Source organism: Acartia tonsa, chromosome 12 (assembly GCF_053477335.1).
Source record: "Acartia tonsa isolate MP-2025a chromosome 12, ASM5347733v1, whole genome shotgun sequence".
Classification (NCBI taxonomy): Eukaryota; Metazoa; Arthropoda; class Copepoda; order Calanoida; family Acartiidae; genus Acartia; species Acartia tonsa.
This window is the reverse complement of record NC_137271.1, coordinates 42,006,686-42,029,899: the sequence shown is the minus strand read 5'-3', so window position 1 is coordinate 42,029,899 and position 23,214 is coordinate 42,006,686. Positions and strand designations below refer to the sequence as shown.

The 23,214-nt window shown below is 34.0% G+C and overlaps 1 protein-coding gene across 2 annotated transcripts in view; it reads right to left on the bottom strand.

Moving 5' to 3' along the window:
- The window catches only part of LOC145334693 (trypsin-like), a 29,474-nt gene extending 7,140 nt beyond the window's left edge, over positions 1-22,334 (bottom strand). The window contains exons 1-13 of one of the 2 annotated variants that reach the window (XM_080180265.1): positions 22,286-22,334; positions 21,339-21,398; positions 20,786-20,821; positions 20,236-20,262; positions 14,921-14,952; positions 8,480-8,520; positions 7,403-7,469; positions 6,738-6,819; positions 5,920-6,024; positions 4,786-4,834; positions 3,702-3,775; positions 3,267-3,322; positions 2,274-2,373 (exon numbers count right to left, since the gene is read on the bottom strand). In XM_080180265.1, coding sequence (XP_080036391.1) covers positions 2,274-2,373; positions 3,267-3,322; positions 3,702-3,775; positions 4,786-4,834; positions 5,920-6,024; positions 6,738-6,819; positions 7,403-7,469; positions 8,480-8,520; positions 14,921-14,952; positions 20,236-20,262; positions 20,786-20,821; positions 21,339-21,398; positions 22,286-22,321 — 765 coding nt within the window. In that variant the 5' untranslated portion in view covers positions 22,322-22,334. The remainder of the gene's footprint in view (positions 1-2,273; positions 2,374-3,266; positions 3,323-3,701; positions 3,776-4,785; positions 4,835-5,919; positions 6,025-6,737; positions 6,820-7,402; positions 7,470-8,479; positions 8,521-14,920; positions 14,953-20,235; positions 20,263-20,785; positions 20,822-21,338; positions 21,399-22,285) is intronic. The other variant, XM_080180266.1, reaches the window with a different exon arrangement.
- Between the last annotated feature and the right edge of the window lie 880 nt (positions 22,335-23,214).

Here is a 23,214-nt window from a genome sequence, read left to right as displayed (position 1 = left end):
TAAACGCCGAAAATGGCGGTTTCCGTTATTTGCCGTTTTTCGGCGATGGTCAGTAAAATATTTTTTTGTTATGTAAACTAAGAGTTCGTCCTAAAATTTGGTTATCATAGCTTTAGAATTGGCCGCTCTACAGCTGTTTTTATATTTAGCGGCTGGGAAAAAAAATGAAATAAGGGGGGAGGGGGGAAGTTAGTACACTTATAGGAAATGAAATTCAATAGCAAATTTTGCCCTGGCTTGTTTTTCTAGTTATCAACCTAATTCTTTTTGTAAGCTCTCTTACATGACTGGATCTACCCATAAAACTTTAAAAATTTAATTTTGTGACTTTCCCTCTAGGGGCTAGTGTGGCAAAAGAACCCCCCAAAACACTAAAAATTTAGGTTCTGAGCTTATTTTTAGAGATATTGAGATGATTTTTTTTTTCAGAAAACTTTTTTAACATAACCAAACTAAGTAATCATTACAGATTTCATTTTAGAACATTCCTTCTAGGGGCTAGTGGAGCAAAAGACCCCAAAACACTGAAATTTAGGTTCTGAGCTTATTTTTAAAGATATTGAGATGATTTTTTTTGTAGTAAACCTTTTAACATAACCGTACTAAGTAATCATTATAGATTTCATTTTGGAACTTTCCCTCTAGAGGCTATTGGAGCAAAAGACCCCCCAAACACTAACATTTTAAATATGAGCTTATTTTTAAAGATATTGAGATGATTTTTTTCCAGAAAACTTTCTTAACATAACCAATTAAGTAATTATTACAGATTTCATTTTGAGACTTTCCTTCTAGGGGCTAGTGGAGCATAAGACCCCCAAACACTAAAAAATTAATTTCTGAGCTTATTTTTAGAAATATTGAGATGATTTTTTCCAGAAAACTTTCTTAACATAACCGTACTAAGTAATCAATACAGAATTCATATTGGAAATTTCCTTTTAGGAGCTAGTTGAGCAAAAGACCCCACAAACATTAAAAATTTAGGCTCTGAGCTTAATTTTAGAGATATTGAGATGTCTGTCCATCTGTCTGTCAGTCTGTCCATCAGTCTGTCAGTCAATAATACTTTTGGGAAAATGTGATTTTCTAAGCTGCCATTTAAGATAGAAGGCTAAAATTCTTTGTCAACATTTAATTTGTTGAAAAACTGCTTAATACAGGATAATGTTTATGGACATACTTACATTTTTAGGACTTGATTATAGAGTTGCTTCGCTTATAACATTATAGTTTGTTGTCCCAGGAATTAATACACCAAAAATCAGATCAATCGGATGATTAGATCACAAAAAATTTGTTGTTAAAAAAGTAAAAAAATCAACATGTTTAAAATGGACGTACGGACATTTTGGTAATGGTTATAGAGTTGCTACGCTTTCTAAATCGTACCTAACTATTAAAGGAATCACCATTCAAAATTTTAAATCGATAGGACAATTCTAACATGCCTAAATTAACGAAAAAAGCTATCCGTTACGGACGGACGGACGAACGGACCGACCCTAATTATAGAAAAGCTTCGCTTTTAAAAAGAATATTTAGCAATCCTCATAAGAAAATAACAGGATGTTTGTTTAATAGGGGGGAACTTCAACGCCCCCCCCCCCCGCCCCCCAAACCTTTTAAGGTCCAGAAAGGGTACATAGAGTAAATTCGCTACTAAAACTTAAACTCTAAAGTCATCCTAGATGTAACAGGAATGTTATTTAGTTTCCTGCGAAGTTGTCTCCGATACAACCGCTAATTTTTAAAATCAAATTAATGTTTTTGATATACAAAATAATAATCCTTTAATAATTTTTAGTGCATTTGAATATAGAATGTAAATATTCTAAATAGAAAAAAAAAATTCTATCTAGGCGTTGCAAAGTCTTAAGTTCGCCAAATTTGAGATATGCCAGAAAGCCGGACCCACCTTTTTCCCCACAACCGATTTTTTTACAATGACCGGCAGATTAATAATTATATTTTAGATGGTCATTGAATAAAGGAATCTACTCACAAAAATCAGCAATCAATCATTAACCTTTTTTCCATTCCATATCTTAACGATGAGCGGACGGAATGACAGTTATTTATCGCATCATATCATAAACAGTTTTCCGTTTTGTTAGACCCATGATGCTGATGCTGAAGGCACGGAAAAACAAAACTGGTTTTAATATTATGCTTGTACATTTTTATATTTGTAGAAACCTGGAAATAATACGATACATGCTTTTTCAGTATGGCTTAGAACCGGTTCTAATCCATACTGGAATAATTATCACCTCTTCTTCAAGTTTGAAGAGTGCAATATCATTTCTGGCCCCGACTCCATTGAGTTGATAGTTGGCATGACCAATTTGTTTCTCCACCAGTATTCGTTTACTACAAAAAGGTGAAGCGCTTTATAGTGCTTTTAAAAAAATGACGTCATACAATACAAATGACCAATGATTGGCCAGTACCCAGACTGAATTACTAATGACAGGCAAGTATGAATTTTAATTGACCATGGTATGCCAGTATGACGTCATTTTGTTATAAAAAGCTTCCAAAAAGGTTTATCCTTTTTAATAGCGAAGATATTCTACATCAAAAAAAGTCGGTACCTACGTCCATCCATAACGGATAGCTATGGTCGGTAATTTCGACATGATGCAATTAGAGCTGAGTTCAGGAAAAGGGTATAACTATCTTCATATATAGACCCACATTCAAACTACCATAACAGCTAAAACTAAGTCACACTCTTTGCATCACCACCATTGCAGAACCCTGTGTACAATATTGGAACTTATTATTGTCCTATCGATTTCAAACTTTCAATGATAATTTCTGTAAAAGTTAGGTCCAATGTAGAAAGCGCAGCAGATTAGTACCAGAAAGTCATTATGTCCATTATAAACAAAACAAAAACAACAACAAGTATACCGACATACCTGCAGTTTTATTTTGGAGTTATTATAAAAATCGTTGATTTAACAAAACTCAATTCTATAGCGCTGACAACCCCCTAGGTTAATTTTCAAAGTGTAATAAATAAGAGGGGTAAGGGGTTGATTAGAGAACCAGAGCTGGATCTTTAAATCATTTTAGTGGAGAGCTAGATCGGAGTGAGCCAACTTTCCACCAATGAGAGCACAGCATTTTATGAAATGCCGCGCTGTGATTGGCTGAAATTCGGCTCACCCTGATCTGGTTCACAACTAAAATGATTTAAAGATCCAGCTTAGGGCTCTAGAATTAAGTTGTGGGAAAGAACCTAAAAATAAACTTACATATATTTCCCCTTTTTTTTGTTTCTGTAATGCTTTCCAATCATTACTCCCATTTTCTAAAAATAAGATAATGATTTAAGTTAACTTTAATAAAAACTAGTGTTTTATAAGGATTCCGAAAATCACTGAACCAAATTAGTTCTCACTTTTAGGGGGAACATTGAACTGATTCAAAATTTTACCATGCAAAATCTATTAATTTTTTATGCAATTTTTTATAGAAAAAGTTTATTATGATGTTAGATTAGATAATAAAATATTTAAAAAAAAACTTTTTTACAACATTTTTGTAGTCACTCATTTTCAATTGATCATACCCAACAAAAATAACCTTACAATAAGATAAAGAGAAGATGCTTATTGCTTAAATGAATCTTATAGTACGTACATAACGATATTCGGGACTATAGAGAAGCTTCTTTTGGATATACTTACATTTGGTCTAATACAGTGAGCTGCAGTTATGACCCATCTGGTGGCGATTATAGATCCTCCACATCTGATTGTGTCTATGATAAAATTTCAAATTCTTTATATATGATTGTACAATTATATATTAGCACTAGCGGCTTCGCCCCTAGCCTCTAGGGGCTTTACCCCAAGAAGTTAGGTCAAACTAGTTTTTCGTATTTTAGATTTAAAAGAAAAATAAAAAAAATTTGGGGGGGGGGATTTTTTTTTTTTTTTGGGGGGGGGGGTGTTAGTCGACCCCACTATTTTAATTTTAGTTTTTAAAAGAAAAAAAAATTGTTTTTGGGGGTATTTTTCATTTTTTGGGGGGTTGGAGGTGTCCCACCCCCAATAAAATACTTATAAACCTTCCCGGGACCTATGAAAAGCTACCCTGTAAAGGAGAACCCGATTGGTTCAGCGGTTAGCGAGATGCTTCGCTACAAACAAACAGACAAACAGACACATCGACAAACAGACATCGTTCTACTTTGTATTATAGATGACCGACAGACAGACTGACCATGTAATTTATGTTTCAAGAATGGTCATTGATACATGTATTCTCACCCAAAAAATTTTGAGGTTCTATCTGAAAAAAAGCTGAGAAATTCAAGTTAACCAAATTCCTTTGATTACAGACGTACTAACATTTGGAATTAAAGTGTAGCTTCGCTACTTATAACAAGCTGGTCAAAATCTTAAAAAAGGATGCTGCTTAATATACATATTTATATTTTAAGAATTAAATAGGATAATTACGTATCTCATAAAAATAGCTGCTAGCCAAAAAGCTAAAAATCATTTGGTTTGAAATGGACATACAGGCTTTATGATGATTATTGTAGAGTTGCTGCGCTTTCTAAATTGTGTCTTATTGGCATGGAAATCGTCATACAAAACAATTGGACGAAAAAAACATGCCTACATTGACGATATTAGATATCCGATTGAGGTTAACTACTACTTATTCAAATTTAGATAATAGAAAGGTTTTTTGAAATGTATATCAAAAATAATTATGTATTATTTTTCCGGAGTGCTTTGCTATAGTCCTGTGTACAATTACCTGGATCATATTCCTCGTAAATTCCAACATACCATGGGTATTCATTTACCTAAATAAGTCAACAAGTTAAAAGAAAGGCATTTCCATAAAAGCAAATAAAATTAGGATTAAGTAGCTTGTTTAGTGCTCTAGGAAAATAAAGATAGATTTCACCGCTTTTGGTCTATCTATTCTATTGGCGCCATAGTAGAGAGAAAGAGAGAGGGAAGGGGGAAAGAAACCTCCTAGAAAAGAGATGGGGTATAGGGCATTTCCTGACGGCAATAGAATAGGTAGGCCAAAAGCTGTGACATCTATCTCCATTTTGCTAGGGCACTATAGACAGCTACTAGGATTTATTCTATCGTAAAGTTAAAAATAAATAGCCAAAAACCATCTGAGGACCTCTGTGAAGCATCCGTGAATGGCGGATTTTAGGGTATTACAAGAAAATAGCATAAAACCCATTATGGTTCTAGGCTATATGTCTGCTGTTCAAACCCTCCATCTTTCAAATACAGAGCCCCTATATGCTAGGGGAGAAGCCTGCATATTATAGAGTTGCCTTGCAAGTTGCGATAGATATAGTACCATGAGAAAAACAAGGATTACAACATCCATTAAAGCGAAGCACTGAAACTGCAGGACAAACGGACATTAACACTTGTAGAGTGTCAGAACTGAATGATAAGAATATAAATGTATAAGAGTCGAAGCAAAAGTGTAAGTAAATTTTTTGAAAAACTGCTTGATTCAGGATAATGTTTATGGACATACTTGCATTTTTAGGACTTGATTATAGAGTTGCTTCGCTTATAACATTATACTTTGTTGACCCAGGAATCAATATACCAAAAATCAGATCAATCGGATGATTAGATCACATAAAACTTTGTTGTTAAAAAAGTAAAAAAATCAACATGTTTAAAATAGACGTACGGACATTCTGGTATTAATTATGGAGTTGCTAAGCTCTCTAAATCGTACCTAACTACTAAAGGAATCACCATACAAAGTTTGAAATCGATAGGACAATTCTAACGTGCCTAAATAAACGAAAAAAGCTATACGTCACGGACGGACGTACGGACCGACCTTAATCATAGAAAAGCTTCGCTTTTAAAATGCTGTATATTTTCTAAAATTTAAACTTACATCTGCAGTTTGTCCACCAACAATTCTTGTGTCATAATCAATTTCTTCATTCTTGAGGGTCACATTTTTGCCGTCTACCTCCATTACAATTCTTTCAGAATTTCTAATAATTTTAGTTTATACAAATAATTCAGTAAAAAGGACAATTATTTCCATAAGTATCACAGCAAAACAAGTTAACACTATTTTCGTGTATAGTCCACTTGAAATAAAAAATATTTACTTAATAAACTACATTAATGCTGTGCCCTTATATTAAAAATAATTAAAACTTAAAAATCATTATTTTTTTCTAAGTAAAACAAAAAGGTTGCATTGGATTTAATTTTTTCTAAGTGGGGCTTTGCCAACTTATGTGGTCAATCGGGGTTTCCGCATTTAATTACAAAAATGGAGAGGGGGGTAGGGCATTTTTTCTTCTTTTTTGGGAGGAGGGGAGACTGGGCATCCAAGAAAATAGCCTAAAACCACCGGAGGACCAGTATATATATCATGAGATGCACAACGTTGTTGGTCCGTCGGTTATCGAGATTTTAAGTTTAAGACAGACTGACAGACAGACAGCATTCGTTCTACTTTTGTAACACAGATTACAGTATATTATCCTTTTTCAAAATTACAATTTTTAATATTTATTTTTGCTGAGCTACTTATGGATTAAAATAATTGATGGAATAGTTTCGACACAGTTAGTTGTACTAAATAAGTTTATTAAGCCAACGAATGAGGGAACTTGTTTTTAAAACCTTTGGGAAGAGTATAATTTACAGAACTCAATGTTCCTTCCCTTCTCGAAATCATTTGGTATAAACTTTCCTTTGTTTTCCTCGACCCTTCTTCTTATTTTTCTTATTCTTTTTCTTTTTATTATTGCTTTTCTTTTTTAATTCTCCATCCGATCTAAAATATAAAATACAAACATATTTTTCTCTCAATAATTCATTTTGTTATGTTGTTTTTGATGTTTATTTTCCATCAAGATCTAGTGGCGAAGCAACCAAGGGCTTAAAAGTTTTTTTCATTTTTTTTAAGGGGGGGGGGGGGAATTCAAATTTCGAAATTTTGGGGGTGGCTACGTCACTCCCAAATTCATTTGGGGGGGGGGGGATAAGGATGTTAAAGCTTTTAAATTTTTTTTTGGGAGGGGATAGAAATTTTGGGGGTAATAACCCATTCCCCCCCCCCCCCCCTATTGGACGTCCTTGGAAGCAACTATAGTTTATAAAATAAAATGTTATTTTTGGGCTTTCCCTGAAAGTGCCCATCGAGCATCAAAATAAGTGATGGGGTATTTTTAACCTATTTCTACCACCCTGAAGGTCCATAAATCCTACGGGGCCTTCAACTGCGGTGCCCTTACCTAACCGAACTAAAGTAATAATCAAACGAAGGAAAAACATCCCCTAACCCTTATTTTCAATTTCAAAGAGGGTATTAGTGTTAGACTAGGCAATTAGAGGGAAATCCCTCCTTTTTTTTTTACCTCTTAGTAGATTTTAAATATTTGATTCCACAGAAATCATTGACTGCATTTGATACATCTCCTTCGCCTGAAAATATGAGAACTGTGTAATAAAATATGTATGCTATAATTGTTATCAATAAAGAAAATCAGGAACAAATAAAGAAATGATCTTTTATTTGTCATATTTCCCTCCCAGCTATTGCCTGCAGTGTTGATATTAATATTTGGCGCTTTCCGTTTTTGTCTGTTTAATTTATTAAGTTAGGTTAGATTAGGTCATATTGGGCACTTGGTACCAAAGCAGGGTTAGGGCATTGCTGGTATAGTACCTGCAGGGTTAGGCATTATTACCATTTCCTCGTGAAGGCAGGATTCTCCTTCGATTTTTAAGTGATTATCTAGAGAATCCAGGGCATCATCCGCGTGTAATGGGAGGCGATACCCTAACACCCAAGGATATTAGGTTTAGTAACATTCATCCGACAACCAACCCTTTGATTGCACTACCTTTGTCTTAGAAGTCCTAACTGTGCATGGTAATAAGTTGCAAGGCATTTCCCCCACTCTAACTATTAATGTCGCGCACCTGACATAGTAGTAGTAGGAACCATTTTTAACGCCTTTAGTTATGACGCGAGATTCGAACCTATTACCTTCCCGACGACCAGTGCATGCGCTACGCTCGATAGAAACCTTGCTTGAAAGCACCCACTATATTAATTTAACAAAAAATAAATTATATAGCATTTGTATAACTTGAAAAATAAAAATAACGAAGGACTGCATACTCATAGAGACTATGCAAGAAAAAAAATCACGTAGAGACGCGACATACGGACTCAAGTTATAATGTAATTGCGCTTATAGTCAAAAAAATGCTATTTATCTAAATTCATTAGATTCTATCTGGCTTTAATCTACATATATCTTAGGGCTAGAAACCAAGCCAGTAGATTTTTAGATACTTTCTACCAGAATATGATTTTAGGAGAAAGGCTACTCTTTGAGTCATTTATGTAAGTCGGTAAGTCGGTATGAAACACTCTCAAGGAAACTAATATTGGCTATCTAGGATAATAAATCTATTATGCTTACCTCTACATTCTGGGCAGCAGGGTACCAACTGAAATACCATCCTAAAAATATGTATTCATTTCCAGTATGGCTCTGAAACCGATTAATATCCAATTGATTAAAACCGGGTCTCAGCCATACTAAAATATCATGTATAGCTGAAGACAATTTTGCACGAATATTAAAAACGATAGAATTATTACCCCGAGGGGCCGAATTTTTAAAGTTTTACTTTGATATCCGCGGAAAGCTGTTTATAATACGATGCGATAAATAACTATTATTGAATCTAAAATACATTTATAAGATATATGAAATAAAATTTTTAAATTGTTTTCTATTTCATTGTCTATATCTGCCAAAGAATTGGGATGTATGTGTGTGTATGTGTGGGATTATTTTTAAAGCATTCGAAAATAATATTCAGTCTTAGGCTTAAGAAAATAACAATGACAACATCCATAAAAGCGAAGCTCTGTAGTGGTAGGACAAACGAACACTAACTCATGTACAGTGTCAGAACTGAATAAGTAGAATTTAAAAGTTAGAATAATTAAATGTATAACATATAAAATTTATTGCCAAAAAAGTTAAAAATCAAAATTATATAAATGGAATTACGGACATTCTGGTAACGATTGTAGCGTTGCTATGCTTTATAAAACATAACTAACTGTTGTAGATATCACCATTACAAGTTTGAAATCGATAGGACAATTCTAACATGTCTAAGTTAATGAAAAAATCTAACCGTAACGGACGGACGGACCCTAATTAATATATATCTATATATATAGGAAGTTTTGCAAGGAGAGGGGGGGGGGGGTAGGTAGGTGAGCGTTTTTGGAGGTGTAATATAGACAACAAACATTGTGTTATTTCATTATCAGGGGTGTGGATACACGCCCTTATATAATCAACATACTCTAAAATCAAACAATTATCCCTTGATTGGCAAATTTAACGCGTGAAGCGCGCTTATTTTTCCCCAAATAACCCTAATATTTTTGGGTGTAGTGGGTGATTGGGTGTTGGACACTCCCTTGATTTTGAAAGGGGAGCAGATCCACCCTCCACATGTACGCTTCTGTTTCTGTTAGAAACTGCGTAACTAACAGAGCAGACAAACATACAGACAGACAGATAGACAGACGGACAATGTTTTTTAAGGTCACAAGGTTAAATGGTTTAATTTTATACCCTAATACCCGTCTATATAAAAATATTACATTACTTTAAATAATTTCCTTTGAGGATCTTAAGGGATAAGACAATGGACGATAAATTGATAAACATCCCAAATGATGATAAACAAAATTACCCCCTCTAATGTTAACAATAGTTTTTAAGCGAGTACATCTATAATACAAAGTAAAACGATGTCTCTCTGTCTGTCTGTTTGTTTGTTTGTAGCGAAGGATCTCGCTAACTGCTGAACATATCGGGTTCTCCTTTTCAGGGTAGCTTGTCATAGGTCCCGGGAAGGTTTATAACTATTTTCATGAGGGGTGGGACACCCCCAACCCCACAAAAAAATGAAAAATACACCCCCACAATTTTTTTTTTCTTTTTAAAACTAAAATTAAAATAGTGTTGTCGACTTAACCCTCCCCACTCCTCCCCCCAAAAAATCCCCCCACCAAAAATTAAAAAAAATTTTACTGTCCAATTTCTCAACCATCCTGTACACTGTTAGTTTCTCTCTAGATTTTTGCAGGTGGATTATAAAAATCGATATATTATTACTTGGATGTTGCACCAAATTTTAAATTCTGATGAAATAATTCTTGCAGATGGCTAAAAAAGCGTTACCCCTATTAACCCCCTTTTACCACATCCCTTTCCTTCCTACTGGAAGAGCGAACTGACCAATGATAAAGGTTCATTTTAGCAAGCTATATTGACAACAAATATTCCCCTGTCAATATATCCACATCGAACCCCTAATAAACTTGGGGGCTTTGTGTTGACGGAAACAATAATATATGTCGACTGTTAATATATTAATAGGTAAAATATCGACAATAATATAGTTAGTTTTTCAATATTCCGTTGGATTAGAACCGATTCTCTGCCATACTGAAAAATAATTTATAGCATAGTATTACATATAATTTTTCATGAAGAAAAGAAAAACTAAAAAAAAATTCTCCCCCCTCCAAAATTTTTTTACTTTTCTTTTTTAATCTATATAACACAAAAATAGGTTGATTAAACCTTTTGGGTCAAAGCTCCTAGAGGCTAGGGGCGAAGCCGCTAGTAACGTATAAACGATTTATGCATTCAGAATTTTAATTTTTCAAATTTAGATTTTTTTTTGGAAGTTTGAAGCTATTTTGGCTAGTGGTAAATATTGAGATAGGATGAGGAAACTATGTACACATTCGGAAACTTAAATTCCGCTGACCTAGTTTAGCCTTTTCTTTTTGTAAGGCTAAGGTCAATCCAATTTAAATGCACGCCGACTTTGCTACATGAACATGGTCAATTTTTCAGAAAAAAGAATAGAGTTTTCTTTAAAGTTCCATTTTGAAATAAATTAAAGAAAGGGGAGGGGGGGGGGGGTTAGAATTGGTATTTTTTCGTTGTCATGTAATTACTTTAGGTTGGCATAGCATAGAGCTTAGACATCGAGATAAAGGCTCCCCTCCCCCCCCCCCTTATTTTCAATTAATATAAAAATACGGGGCGATGAAGGTTTTTATCACCAGGGAACTTATGGGATCAGACAATGGACGATAAATTGACTTATAGCTCTAGCTACGATAAAAAAGATTATACATTCTGTTGATTCAAATTTGGTTTAGACACTTACAGGTTTGTAAACCTAATCAAGTTTGAATAATAGACCAAAAGTTCTTAGGCCAACGAATCAGAGATAATTACTTTGGGTGCCATTATAATTTCCATCATTTGCAATTATGGTATCTTGATTTAGGGGTTGAACTTTATCGTCCATTGTCCTATACCTTGAACCCTGTAATCAAGCATGGACGATGCCGCGTTAAAATTTATTATTTGATGGTTAAGGTTGTCAGATATGTTTAATACAGGGATCTAAAGGGATATGACAATGACCGATAATTTGGTGTACATCCCCCAATAATACACAAAAATACCCCTTCTGCAGATTAAAATTAGTGGTTGAAAGGTTTGGATACTTAACTTAATGAACCAACTAATCAAAATTCACTGAAGTCCTCAAAATTGTTAGGCCAACGAATAAGAAAACGTTACTATAAAACTTTGGGGATTAGGGTAATAAACAACCCATTGTCCCCTTCTCTCTCTGGGTTTAATAATTGTCTGAATGCTTTGCATACATAGCAGTCTCAAATTTCAAGAGAGGGAGGGATCATTAGACTGTTAATATTACTGGTAACAAAAGTTTATTACATATTCTGTCATTTGTAGGCTTAAAAACTTGATTGGATCAAACCCAGCAAGTTCCAAACTTTTAAAACAATAATTTTTATATTCAAAAGGAGTTTTGTTAATCATGATTGGTGATGTACATTGCAATATTCACTATTTATTGGTTAACACTTGTAGCACTGTGTTGTTATGAAATTTCAAAGGTTTACATCAACAATTTTGCTTTAATAAATAGTGGTCATGGCTACCATATATATTATCTACTTAACGCTATTTCAATGCCATTATGATTATATGCTTATAGGGCATACTCTTCCAATTTCAATGTGTTACTCTATGAGAGTAAGTTACTAGGTCAGACAGACAGACTTACAGACCTTGGCTAGATATTAATTCATGCTTTATAAAGTACACCCCATGGAGAGAGATCTGACAGCTAATAATGTTTTGTGCATTTATGTTCTTCAGGGAGGAAGGGGACATTGGACTGAGCTGGATCTTTAAATGTGTAGCCGTTGGCGTGGCTGTAGCCGTGGCCGTAGTCATGGCTGTGGCTTTAGCAACGCTTTAGCCACACTAATGGACTGTGGTCACTTTTAGCGTGGTTAACCACGCTACGACTACGACCACGCGTTGCCAATATGATTTAAAGATCGCATTTTTTTTTGTGGCCACGGCAACGCGTGGTTAATATGATTTAAAGATCGCTATTAGGTTGGTGGCTGTAACTCTGACCACGACTACGGCAACGGCTACGCTTTTAAAGATCCAGCTCTGGAAATTAAACTAGTAATAGTATCCAAAGTTTTATAACTATGGCATCTAAATCGTTGGTTTAAAACTTTGGGTACTTTTTATTAAACTTTATTTAGTGTTCGAGTTTTTAATCTATATAAGGGGAAATTTTGTATCATCATTTGGGATAAATATTAAGAGATATAAGTTTTCCGGAATTGTAATGTAGGGAGTAGATTTGAAATCTGCAACAAATTTTAAGGATTTTTTATAAAATTCGTTTTTTGTATAATTCTTTATCTAAAAGCGGAAATACAAATTAAGTTAATTAATTTTGGCATCTGTGATTGGTGGATTTAAAAAATCTGCGCTCTGATTGGATGTCGTACATCATTCGACCAATTAGAGCGCAGGTAGTTTAAAATCCACCTATCCTATTGGTCAAAATTAATTAACTTAAAATGTATTTTCGCTTTTAGATAAAGAATTTTACAAAAAACGAATTTTATAAAAAATCCTTAAAATTTGATGCAGATTTCGAATCTACTCCCTACATTCAAATTCCGGAAAACTTATATCTCTTAATAAATATATCAATTTATCATTTATCATTTATCAATCTCTGAGAATTAAGCAGTTGAACAAATTTACTAATAATCATGTCTGTCCATCAACGAGAGAAAGGGATATTGCAACAGAATAATAGTTATTTATCGCATCGAATTAAGACAGCCTTCCACTGATGTTAAAATGAAAACTTATAAGATTAAAACCAGTTTTGTTAGGCTAGCCCCGAAGGACTGTGCTAAAAAATGGTATTTATTTATAGGATTTTTTATTATTCGTAGAAAATTGTCTGCATTAAGATTCTATACATGATTTTTCAAATGGCTAACAACTGGTTCTAATCCAGCGGATATTTATCGTTTTCGAAGCTATACCGAAAAATTAATTATTATCCTGTTTCATCACTAATTAACAGTAGAACATTTTTTTATTTTTACTGCAAAAAAATGCAAGGTGCATTTTTAAAAGAATACTCAAAAATTTTAATGACTTTTGACTGACAAAAAGATAAGAGTTTTCAGTACTTTTCAACAAATCACCTTTTTGAGCATGTAGTGATAACCTCCCCCCCTCTTCTTATTTTTAAAATAAATCTAAAATAAAGGAAGGGTAATTTATTTCTTTTAGTTATTTTTTACTTTAAGTCAGGTTAGGTTAGATTATATTAAGTACTGGGTAGAATCACAGGGTCAGAGACCTCCCGCAGGGGTTAGAAATAAAAAAAATAACTTCCCCTCCTTATTTACAATTTATTTCAATAATAAGAGGGGGAGTTTTCAGTGCTCAACAGGCACTTTGTGTGAAATCACTTAGTTATCTTTCTGTGCCATATGACTGTTATTGTAAAAGTCAGTTATTGATTGAATACCTATTGAGTTACAGATATATACATTGGTGAAGCTGCATCTTTTTATGCATCTTCACCAGTGGCAAAATACTTTAAACCTCTAATGAACCACTAAATTCTCCATATCGGGGACTTCAAACGGTCATAATTCGCATAGATGAAATGAAATTGACAACAAATTGACAACAAAAGAAATTTTATGCTGGCGTTGTTAGGTAAATCTTACATATATTCATTTATATATATCGAGAGGGGGTTATCAAAGCCCCACTGAAGATTTGAAGAAGACGAGGAAAGTCCCTCAATGACGTCATAAAAATGAGGGATGAGGAGAGGAGGAATGAGAAAAAAGAGATGGAAAATCCCTCGTTTTTAGGACGTAACAAGCTGATTTTTTAGGGACTTTCTTAGTCTTCGATTTGAAGAGCTCTATCTATAACTATAAAGAATCTATAACTAAACAGTACTTACTATTTATACTATGCAAAACCATAACTGGAGAGCTGCGTATTGCATATGGAATTAGGAACGTGCACATAATTTGTATCATATGTGTCTCAGTACTGGGATATTCAAGTTTAATTAGAAATTATAATGAATATAGAAACATATAATATTGAAAAATACAAAGCTTTCCAGAAATAGAAAGAATTTTTGTCTCCCCCCCCCACCCCCAATGTTACAAATTTCTTAAATATGGAATCACCAACCTTTCCAAACATGGCACTGGGGTTAGATACTTAACCCTGTGGAAAAACAATTTTTATTTTTCTTAGGGGGGGGGGGGGATTATCTTTTTATATCATTTTATCAGAGTTAAATTGTCCCCTCCCTCTCAAAAAAGCTAGGACATTGTTGTTCAAGCTGTTTTGGAGATCTTTCTGTACACACAGATAGATAACCAATTAATTCAACTTCAATAATTTTCTTATACTGACCTTGCTTCGGAAGAATCACTGTCAGAAAAACTCTAAAAATAAAAACAAATTAAAAACAAAAAACTAATCCTAATATAAAAGTAACAGGATATGTGTCTGTGTCTATCTGAAGCTTAGAATCTTGGACCAGTATAGATTATTAAAGTGGAGCTTATTATAGGTCCAGAGAAAATTTTAAAAAATAGTCAGATTCAGTGCGCCTGTTTATAGGCCAAGGTGTTATTGTGGTATTCGGCAACCGTGAGCCATGCCTATGGCACCCCTGACCGGGGTTCGGGGAAGGGCCAAAGGCCCTCCCCCGAGTCCTGGGGAAGGGGTCTGCCGACCCCCTCCCTATGCCTAAAATTAATGACTGATTCTGACAGCCTTATTATGGTTAAGCTGTATTGTTAATTCCCCCCACCCTTTCCAGGGATGGGGGATCATTATTGCCCAAACTGACTATTGTATATGTATTATGTTGCTTTTATTTATGATTATTTATTCCTATCTGTGTAGCTATTGTTTGTTGTATATAACTTTAGTAATCCTTAGACCTTCAATAAAGGAACAACTGAATAGATTCTGTTTATTATTTAGTGATTGCTAGAGAAGCGTAGCTTCTCTATAGTATAGGTGTCCACGTCTGTTCACACTGCCGTAGTCATTTGAACTCTGGTGTCTGCCATTTATCCTAGGCGGATACCACATTATCTCCTTGTTTAATCAACCGTCGGAAATAGCAGCAAATACAGACAATTAACAGACACGTATTCTAAATGCAAAAGTCATGGGCCTCTTAAACAAATTCAGTGTACGTTTCAATACATTTAAATAAATTGATACATGGCAGACACACAGTTCAGATAACGATCTTTCAATTTCTTTAAAGCGAAGCTTTTTTATTTTTTAGGGTCAGTTTGTATGTCTGTACGTCTGTCGTTAACTTGGGAATATTAGGATTGTCCTATTGATTTGAATCGTGATATGATATAACCGTTAAGTATAGCTAGAAAGCGTAGCAATTCTGTAATCTTTACATTTTGATTTTTAAACTCAATTGAAATGATTTTTATAATTATCTTATTTTTTAAATAATGACTTTTTCGCTTTAATGGATGTTGTCATCCTTGTTACATTACATATTGATAAAGAAGCGATTGTTTGCTTACAGTGAAGTTCTTGTATTTACTACAGTAAAATTGAGTGCACAATATCTATATGTTGAATACTTTAGAGTTGCCTTACAAAAGGACGAACAATTTTAGTTGTATTTTAAGTGCAGTTAAATCTTTACCAGTTCAAAGCATAATAAATAATAATGTTATAAGTTTCATAAAACGGATTAAACTTCTCATTTTAAGAAAGCTTCACACAGGTCCTTTAGTGGTTTAAGACCATTTAATTTGTAAATTTTAGTCCGGTATTAGTTTTAAACATCCATAAAATCGAATTCCCAAAAGAAATGACCAAACGGACAAAATCCTTAAAATAAAGTAATAGGATGTCTGTGTGTTTGTGTGTATGTTTGTATCGAAGGATCTCGCTAACCGCTGATCAAATCGGGTTCTCCTTAACAAAGTAGCTTCACATTCTTACTTTTCCTTATTAAAACTTAAATTGGCCGTTGGATTTCTTCTTATGTGCCCCTAGAGGCTTCTAGGGGGCGTGGCCGCTAGTATATAATATAGTATATGATTGCAAATAGGCCATGGAAATTTTCACAACTGGTCACTTTACAGTTTAATTTCCTCATTGGATTATTTCAGGCAAAAAAATGGCCAATGTCTTGATTTATTGGCCTGAAACCTTTTTCCTTCCATTGTTTTGTAACATATATAAAAGGGATATAGCATGACAAAAAAAATAACCTAAACCCTGTCCAAACAAACCTTCATTTTTCTTTGCAGACCCAACAGAAAAGGAGGCTTAGAGATTTTATGAAACTAACAGATAGACAGCGATGCAGACAGACAGATAACCTACGTACACCTCTGGAGGCCTCTAGTGGCACATGAGGATTAGGAGAGAGGGGGTGGCATCATGTTACTTTTATAAAAGGATAATACTAATATTACGTTTAGAATAGATATAAAATATAAATATTGAGTATTGGTACGAAATTATTTGCCTCGGATGCAATATCCCTTTCATCTGTTCAAATAATAGACAAGGAAAAAATGTACTTAAATATTTCAATTAAAGATTTATTTTAATAGAGGGACAAAATGAAAGCACAACAATTTTTTCAACAAAAAATGCTTAGAATAATTATTTAGAAAGAAACAAAGAGAATAAATTTTATAAAGCCCACGTATCCTGCATTTTAAGCACTTTTTAAAAAACTAGCGGATCCGCCCCCTAGAAGCTTATAGGGGCACTTAAGGTAGGAGAGGGGAAAAGCCGACCTCATCCCATTTTAAATTTGAGTTTTAAAAGAGTAAAAAATATATTTTTTTTGGTGGGGGAGGGAGGTTAGGACACCCTCCCTAAAAATAGTTTAAAAATTTCCCATGACCTATAAGAAGCTTCACTGTAAAGGAGAACAATATCGGTTCAGTGGTAAGCGAGATCCTTCGGGACAGACAGAAAACGCTTACTACTATGTAATAGGACTAGCGGCTTCGCCCATAGCCTCTAGGGGCTTTGCCCCAAGAGATGATCCTGTAAAAGTTGTGGTGAAATTCAAAAAAAAAAAAAAAAATTAGAAGGACCAAGGAAATCTTCTACAAAAAAAAAAAAAATTGGGGGGGATTTTTTTGTTTTTGAGGGGGTTGGGGGTGTCCCACCCCCCAAGAAAATAGCCTAAAACCACCACAGGACCAGTAGGTATATTTCCTGAAGAGTAGAATCTGATCGGTTCAGTAGTTACCGAGATCTTAAGGGACAGACAGACAACCAGACAGACAGACGGACAGACATCAAGCTACTTTGTATTATAGATAGGTTAATTATAATGCCACTTTGAATGACAAACTTTAATTTCATCCAATAAATTTGACCCTTGTATATGTATATATACAGGGTGGGGCAAATAAGACCGGACAAATTCTAACTTCTAAAGAAATGAACATGAAAGATTTTATTGAATTTTAAAAACTGGCAAGCAAAATTGGTATATAACTATTAGATTATTCAATAAAATCGCCACCAGCCTTAATCACTGCCTCTACCGCCTCCTCAACCGCCGGCAGGTCCAGGTCAAAATGTACCTGCCCAAGCTTGCGTAGTTTTCCTTGATAGTGGCAATGAGGGAGGTCTTTGAGGTATGGGCACGTCTATTGGTGCATGCTTCAAAGTAGCCCCAGGCCCAAAAGTCCATTGAATTGAGATCGGGCTACTGGGAGGCTACATTTCCTTAGAAACGTGATTAACCGTAGGATCAAAATTCGCCCAACTTTCAAGCTACCCTTATACACGGAGGCTCTTATTTGGACCACAATTGAGCTAGAACGACGTTCTTTACCTTTTTGGAAATGGCATGAAGTTTCAGCTAGGGTTGTCAGTGCAACCCATAGTCTAAAATGAGGTTTAAAGTTCAATATGGGTCCCTGGAGTCAAGAACCGAAAATTTTCACGAATTTTCACGGGTTTTTGACCTTTTTTACATCTAAAAATCTGCCCCGTTTCACTTTGCTGGAGTACTACAGCCAAGCCATTTCAGATAGAGAGCTCTAGTCTTTTCTAGTGTCTTACTTATGTATCTAACAGTTTCCCCAGCAAGTTGCATAACTCTACTTCACCTACAGATAGGCTGAGGTCAGATTTAATGGGCCCTAATTTTAATTTACAGAAGGAGTAATTTTGTGTATCATACTAGGTGATGTACATCAAATTATCGGCAATTTTCTTACCCCTTTAGATCCTTGTTTTGATATTGAAAGTGTATTTATATTTTTAGCAATAATATGCGATTCTGATAATTTAATAATGTGATATAAGAGCGGAAATGTATGCGCGCAGAGTTTTTGCAATGATTGGCGAATGTAAGTAATACTATTCTTATCTACTAGCGGCTACGCCCCTTAAGGCCTCTAGGGTCACGCAAGGGAAGGGGAAAAGGAAAGATAATCAATTTTCAATTATCAATTTGTATAGCTACTACCATTTTCCCTATAAGATAACATTTAATATAGAAAGTAAAACATTTTAAAGTCCGTATAAATTCAAAGCTTCATGTTTTTTTAGTTATATTTAAATATACCATTCCGATAATATCACATAATATTCGATTTTTAGTAGCGAAGCTACTCTATAATTCACAATGTCCGTCCGTCCGTCCGTCTGTCCGTCCGTCCGTAATTAATGAATTGGGGGAAACGTGATTTTCTCGGCTCCTATAAAAGATAGAGAGCTGAAATTATTTGACAACATTTCCATCATTAAGGAGCACAATTAACTATAAAACATCAATGGCGGTCGGACTGCTTTATAGCAGGTTTTAGGCTATTTTTTATATTTTCCAAATTTTCTCCATATCTTTGGTGTTTATGGTCCGATTTTCAAATTTTTTCAGTTAAAGATATCAAAATTAAATTTCCCGTCATTTGAAGAAAACAACAATGACGGTCAGACTGCCTTTTTGCAGGTTTTTGGCTATTTTTATATTTTTCACATTTTTCTCCATATCTTTGGTGTTTATGGTCCGATTTTCGAAATTTTTTCAGTTAAAGATATCAAAATTAAATTTCCTGTCGTTTGAAGAAAATAACAATGACAGTCAGACTGCCTATTTGCAGGTTTTTGGCTATTTTTATATTTTTCACATTTTTACCCATATCTTTGGTGTTTATGGTTCAATTTTCATAAATTTTTCAGTTAAAGATATTAAAATTAAATTTCTGGCGTTTTATGAAAAGAAAAAATGGCGGCCAAACTACCTTTTAGCAGGTTTTTGGCTATTTTTATATGTTGATATATTTCCCTATATCTTTGGCATTTTTGGTCCAATTTTAAAACTTTTTTGCATTAACAGTTTCAAAATATTTTTTCCCATTGTTATGTGCATCTAGTATGTAATTTACTTTAACCATCTTCATCATACAAAATAAAACAAGGTTTCATGTTTATTTTCTCCAATAAATCTATTATTGATTTTAAATCTACTTCTACGTATTCCCATCCACAATTTTTGTGCTTCGCTACTTATGGATGTTGTCATCCTTGTTAAATTATAATATAAGACTAGAGAAAGTAAATCACTAACATGCAAAAATTACCCCCACATTAAAATCAAATTCCTTTTCATATAAAGGAGGGGATGGGGAATACTGAGACCGACATATAAGAGTTGTACTTATAGAGTAGATTTGCTGTAAAAAAATTAAAATTCTTACCCTTCCTCTGTTTGTACAATAGGAACACTGAAAAAAATATATTATACAAAAAAAAACATAATTGGTGAATCTTTTTATAGTGCCTTTAAGAAATTACCTCATACTGACCTATAATTGGACAATTAAAACTGGCCTGTCATTGGTAATTTAGTCTGTGTAATGGCCTATTATTGGTCATTTGTATTGTATTACGTCATTTTTTATGGGCACTATAAAGAGCTACTTAATTGGTTATTTCTATTTGTAGTTGTAAAATAAAGAAAAAATGAAGGCAAAAAAAGTTTTCTTTAGAAGAAATACCTTCTCTGAAAGTTGATTTTGATAAAGAATTGGGAAGCTCTATAGTAAAAAAATAACACCATACAATACAAATGACTAATGATAGGCCAATACAGACTAAATTATCAATTGCAGGCCAGTATACATTTTAATTGAACAATGGTAGGTCAGTATGATATAATCTTTCATAGGCACTTTAAAAAGCTTTAAGAAATTGTCATAATTTAATATTTTGTAAAAAAACTAAAATTAAGAATCAATTTAATATAACCTGTTCATTCATATACATATTTCTAGTATATTGAGGCTACAACACAAATAAAATATAAATTTTAAATAAAGGAAATTTAGATGAATCAACTCCTTTCCATTTTTAGGTCGATATTTAAAATATTTTCTTGTGTTGGGCATGGGCCGTGATTCGGCAAATTAATTCCATTTGAAATTGTTAAAAATTGATATTTTAGTGACGTAAAACGAGATTGTTCTGTAACTAAAGGGAAGTGGGAAAGAACGGGGGGGGGGGAGTAAGAAGGAAGTGGGTTGCAAGAAAATTTTCACTGAGGATTGTTTGTCATAATCCTGGTCTCTTGTCCCTGGTGTTGGGTAGCTTTAAGATGATTAATGTCCCTCAACAGAATATGACGTCATACGATATAGTAGCCAATGAGAGGCCAGTATACACTGTAATTGACCAATGGTAAAATTTATGCTGGCCTCTCATTGGTTATTTTATCGTATGACGTCATCATCTGTTTTGTTGTTTTGCTACTTACGGATTTACTTGTCCTTGTAAATATGAAAATGAAAAATGTGTATCTTACCAAGTTACAAGCAGCTGCCAAGTTGATGCACACATTGATTAGAAACAGAGTAATTAAAACCTAAAACAAATATAATAACATACTTGTAGCGGGGTAAGAAATCAGAATAAATAATATTGAATAATCCGCGACCGTAGCTCAACGCTTATCGCGTTCGCTCGTCGTCGGGGAAGTGATATGTTCGAATCTCGGCCCGCCACTGCGTCATTAAAAACGTTAAAAATGGTGTATACCATGCACAGTTAGGACCTCTCAAAAAATGGTCGAACAATCACAGTGTTGTTTGTCTGTTGAATTTTGCTTAACCTAATATCCTTGGGTTTTAGAGTATAACATCCCATTGCTCGTGGATAATGCTCTGAATTCTCTAGATAATCACTTAAAAATTGAAGGAGAATGCCGCCCTTACAAGATAAGGTAAATAATTTAGAAGAAACAAAATAAATCTGGATCAATCAAACAAAGTAGCCTCTTCATAATCCCTGTCCCCCCTTCTGATAAATTGTAAATTGGAGGGGGTGGTTCTTCATTTGTTTCTTAATTACTATAGGTCAGGTAGGTTTTAAAGTTACATCCTGCTACGTTAGAATAGAGGTTTTAGAATGAAAATAATTTAAATTTAAATATTAGGCTAAGCCTTTAACCTCTTCTAATGGCATCTTACATTATATAAAGAAAAATAGTTATATAATATCTAATATAAATCATTTAGATATTACTTTTATTTTTTGGGGGGCGGAGAATTTATTTTTAGGGGTGATTTTTCTTGGGAGGATGGTGGTATCCTCCTCCAAAACAGCTAGTAACCTTTTCAGGACCTCTGAGAAGCTACACTGTAAAGTAGAACCTTATCGGTTCAGCGGTTAGCGAGATCCTTATGTACAGACAGACAAACAAACATCCTGTTACTTTATTATAAGGATAAGATACAAGATTTAGCTACTAACCTTATACATTGACAAGTCCGATACACGTTCTTTCATATTGTCTGTAACAGTTTTAAATAACAAGGATGGCAACATCCATAAAAATAAGGCTTAACAAATCATTCAGACGAGTCAGACAGACGAAAATTTTTTTTCAACATGATTTCGTATAAATCTATCCCAAAATTACTTAAATACAAGAAGCCTTATTTTTACAAACTTTCTTTAAGACTTGATTATAGAAATGCTTAGCCTTATGGTCATAGGAATCATCATCACAAAAATGAAGAAATAGGATTGATTTTTATTAGTTTTTATGATAATACAGACTTGCTGGTAATGATTATAGAGTTGCTACGCTGACTAAATTATTCCTAACTGTTGCTGTAATCATCATACCCAATTTAAAAACGATAGGAAAATTATAACATACTAAAATTAACTATAAGAGTTACATTTAATATAGGAAAGATCCGCTTTTAAACTAGTTGAACTGCAATGGTTAAAGGTTTGCAAAAAACTGCCCATTTTTGGCGGATTTCTGTTTGGTTGCAGCGCACAAGTGGAGAAAGGATCGCACGAGGGGTGTTCCTACAAAGAAGGCGTATCAACTTTTTTTACTTTTTATTTAAGATAGCTAGCCGGTTCTTTTAGTAAGTAGTAGATGTAAAATTTTTGATAGATTGCATATCTGAATTCTATGAAAAATTTTACATCTACTACTTACTAAAACAACCGGCTAGCTATCTTAAATAAAAAGTGAAAAAGTTGATACACCTTCTTTGCAAACTTTTCAAGTTGTTAACAGAAAATATTATGTGTATTCCAGAGAGAGAGAGAGAGAGAGAGAGAGAGAGAGAGGGAAAAATGGGCTGTTTATTACACTATTCCTCAAAGTTTAATGATAACGGTTTCTTATTAGTTGCCTTAACAACTTTGGGGACTTTTGA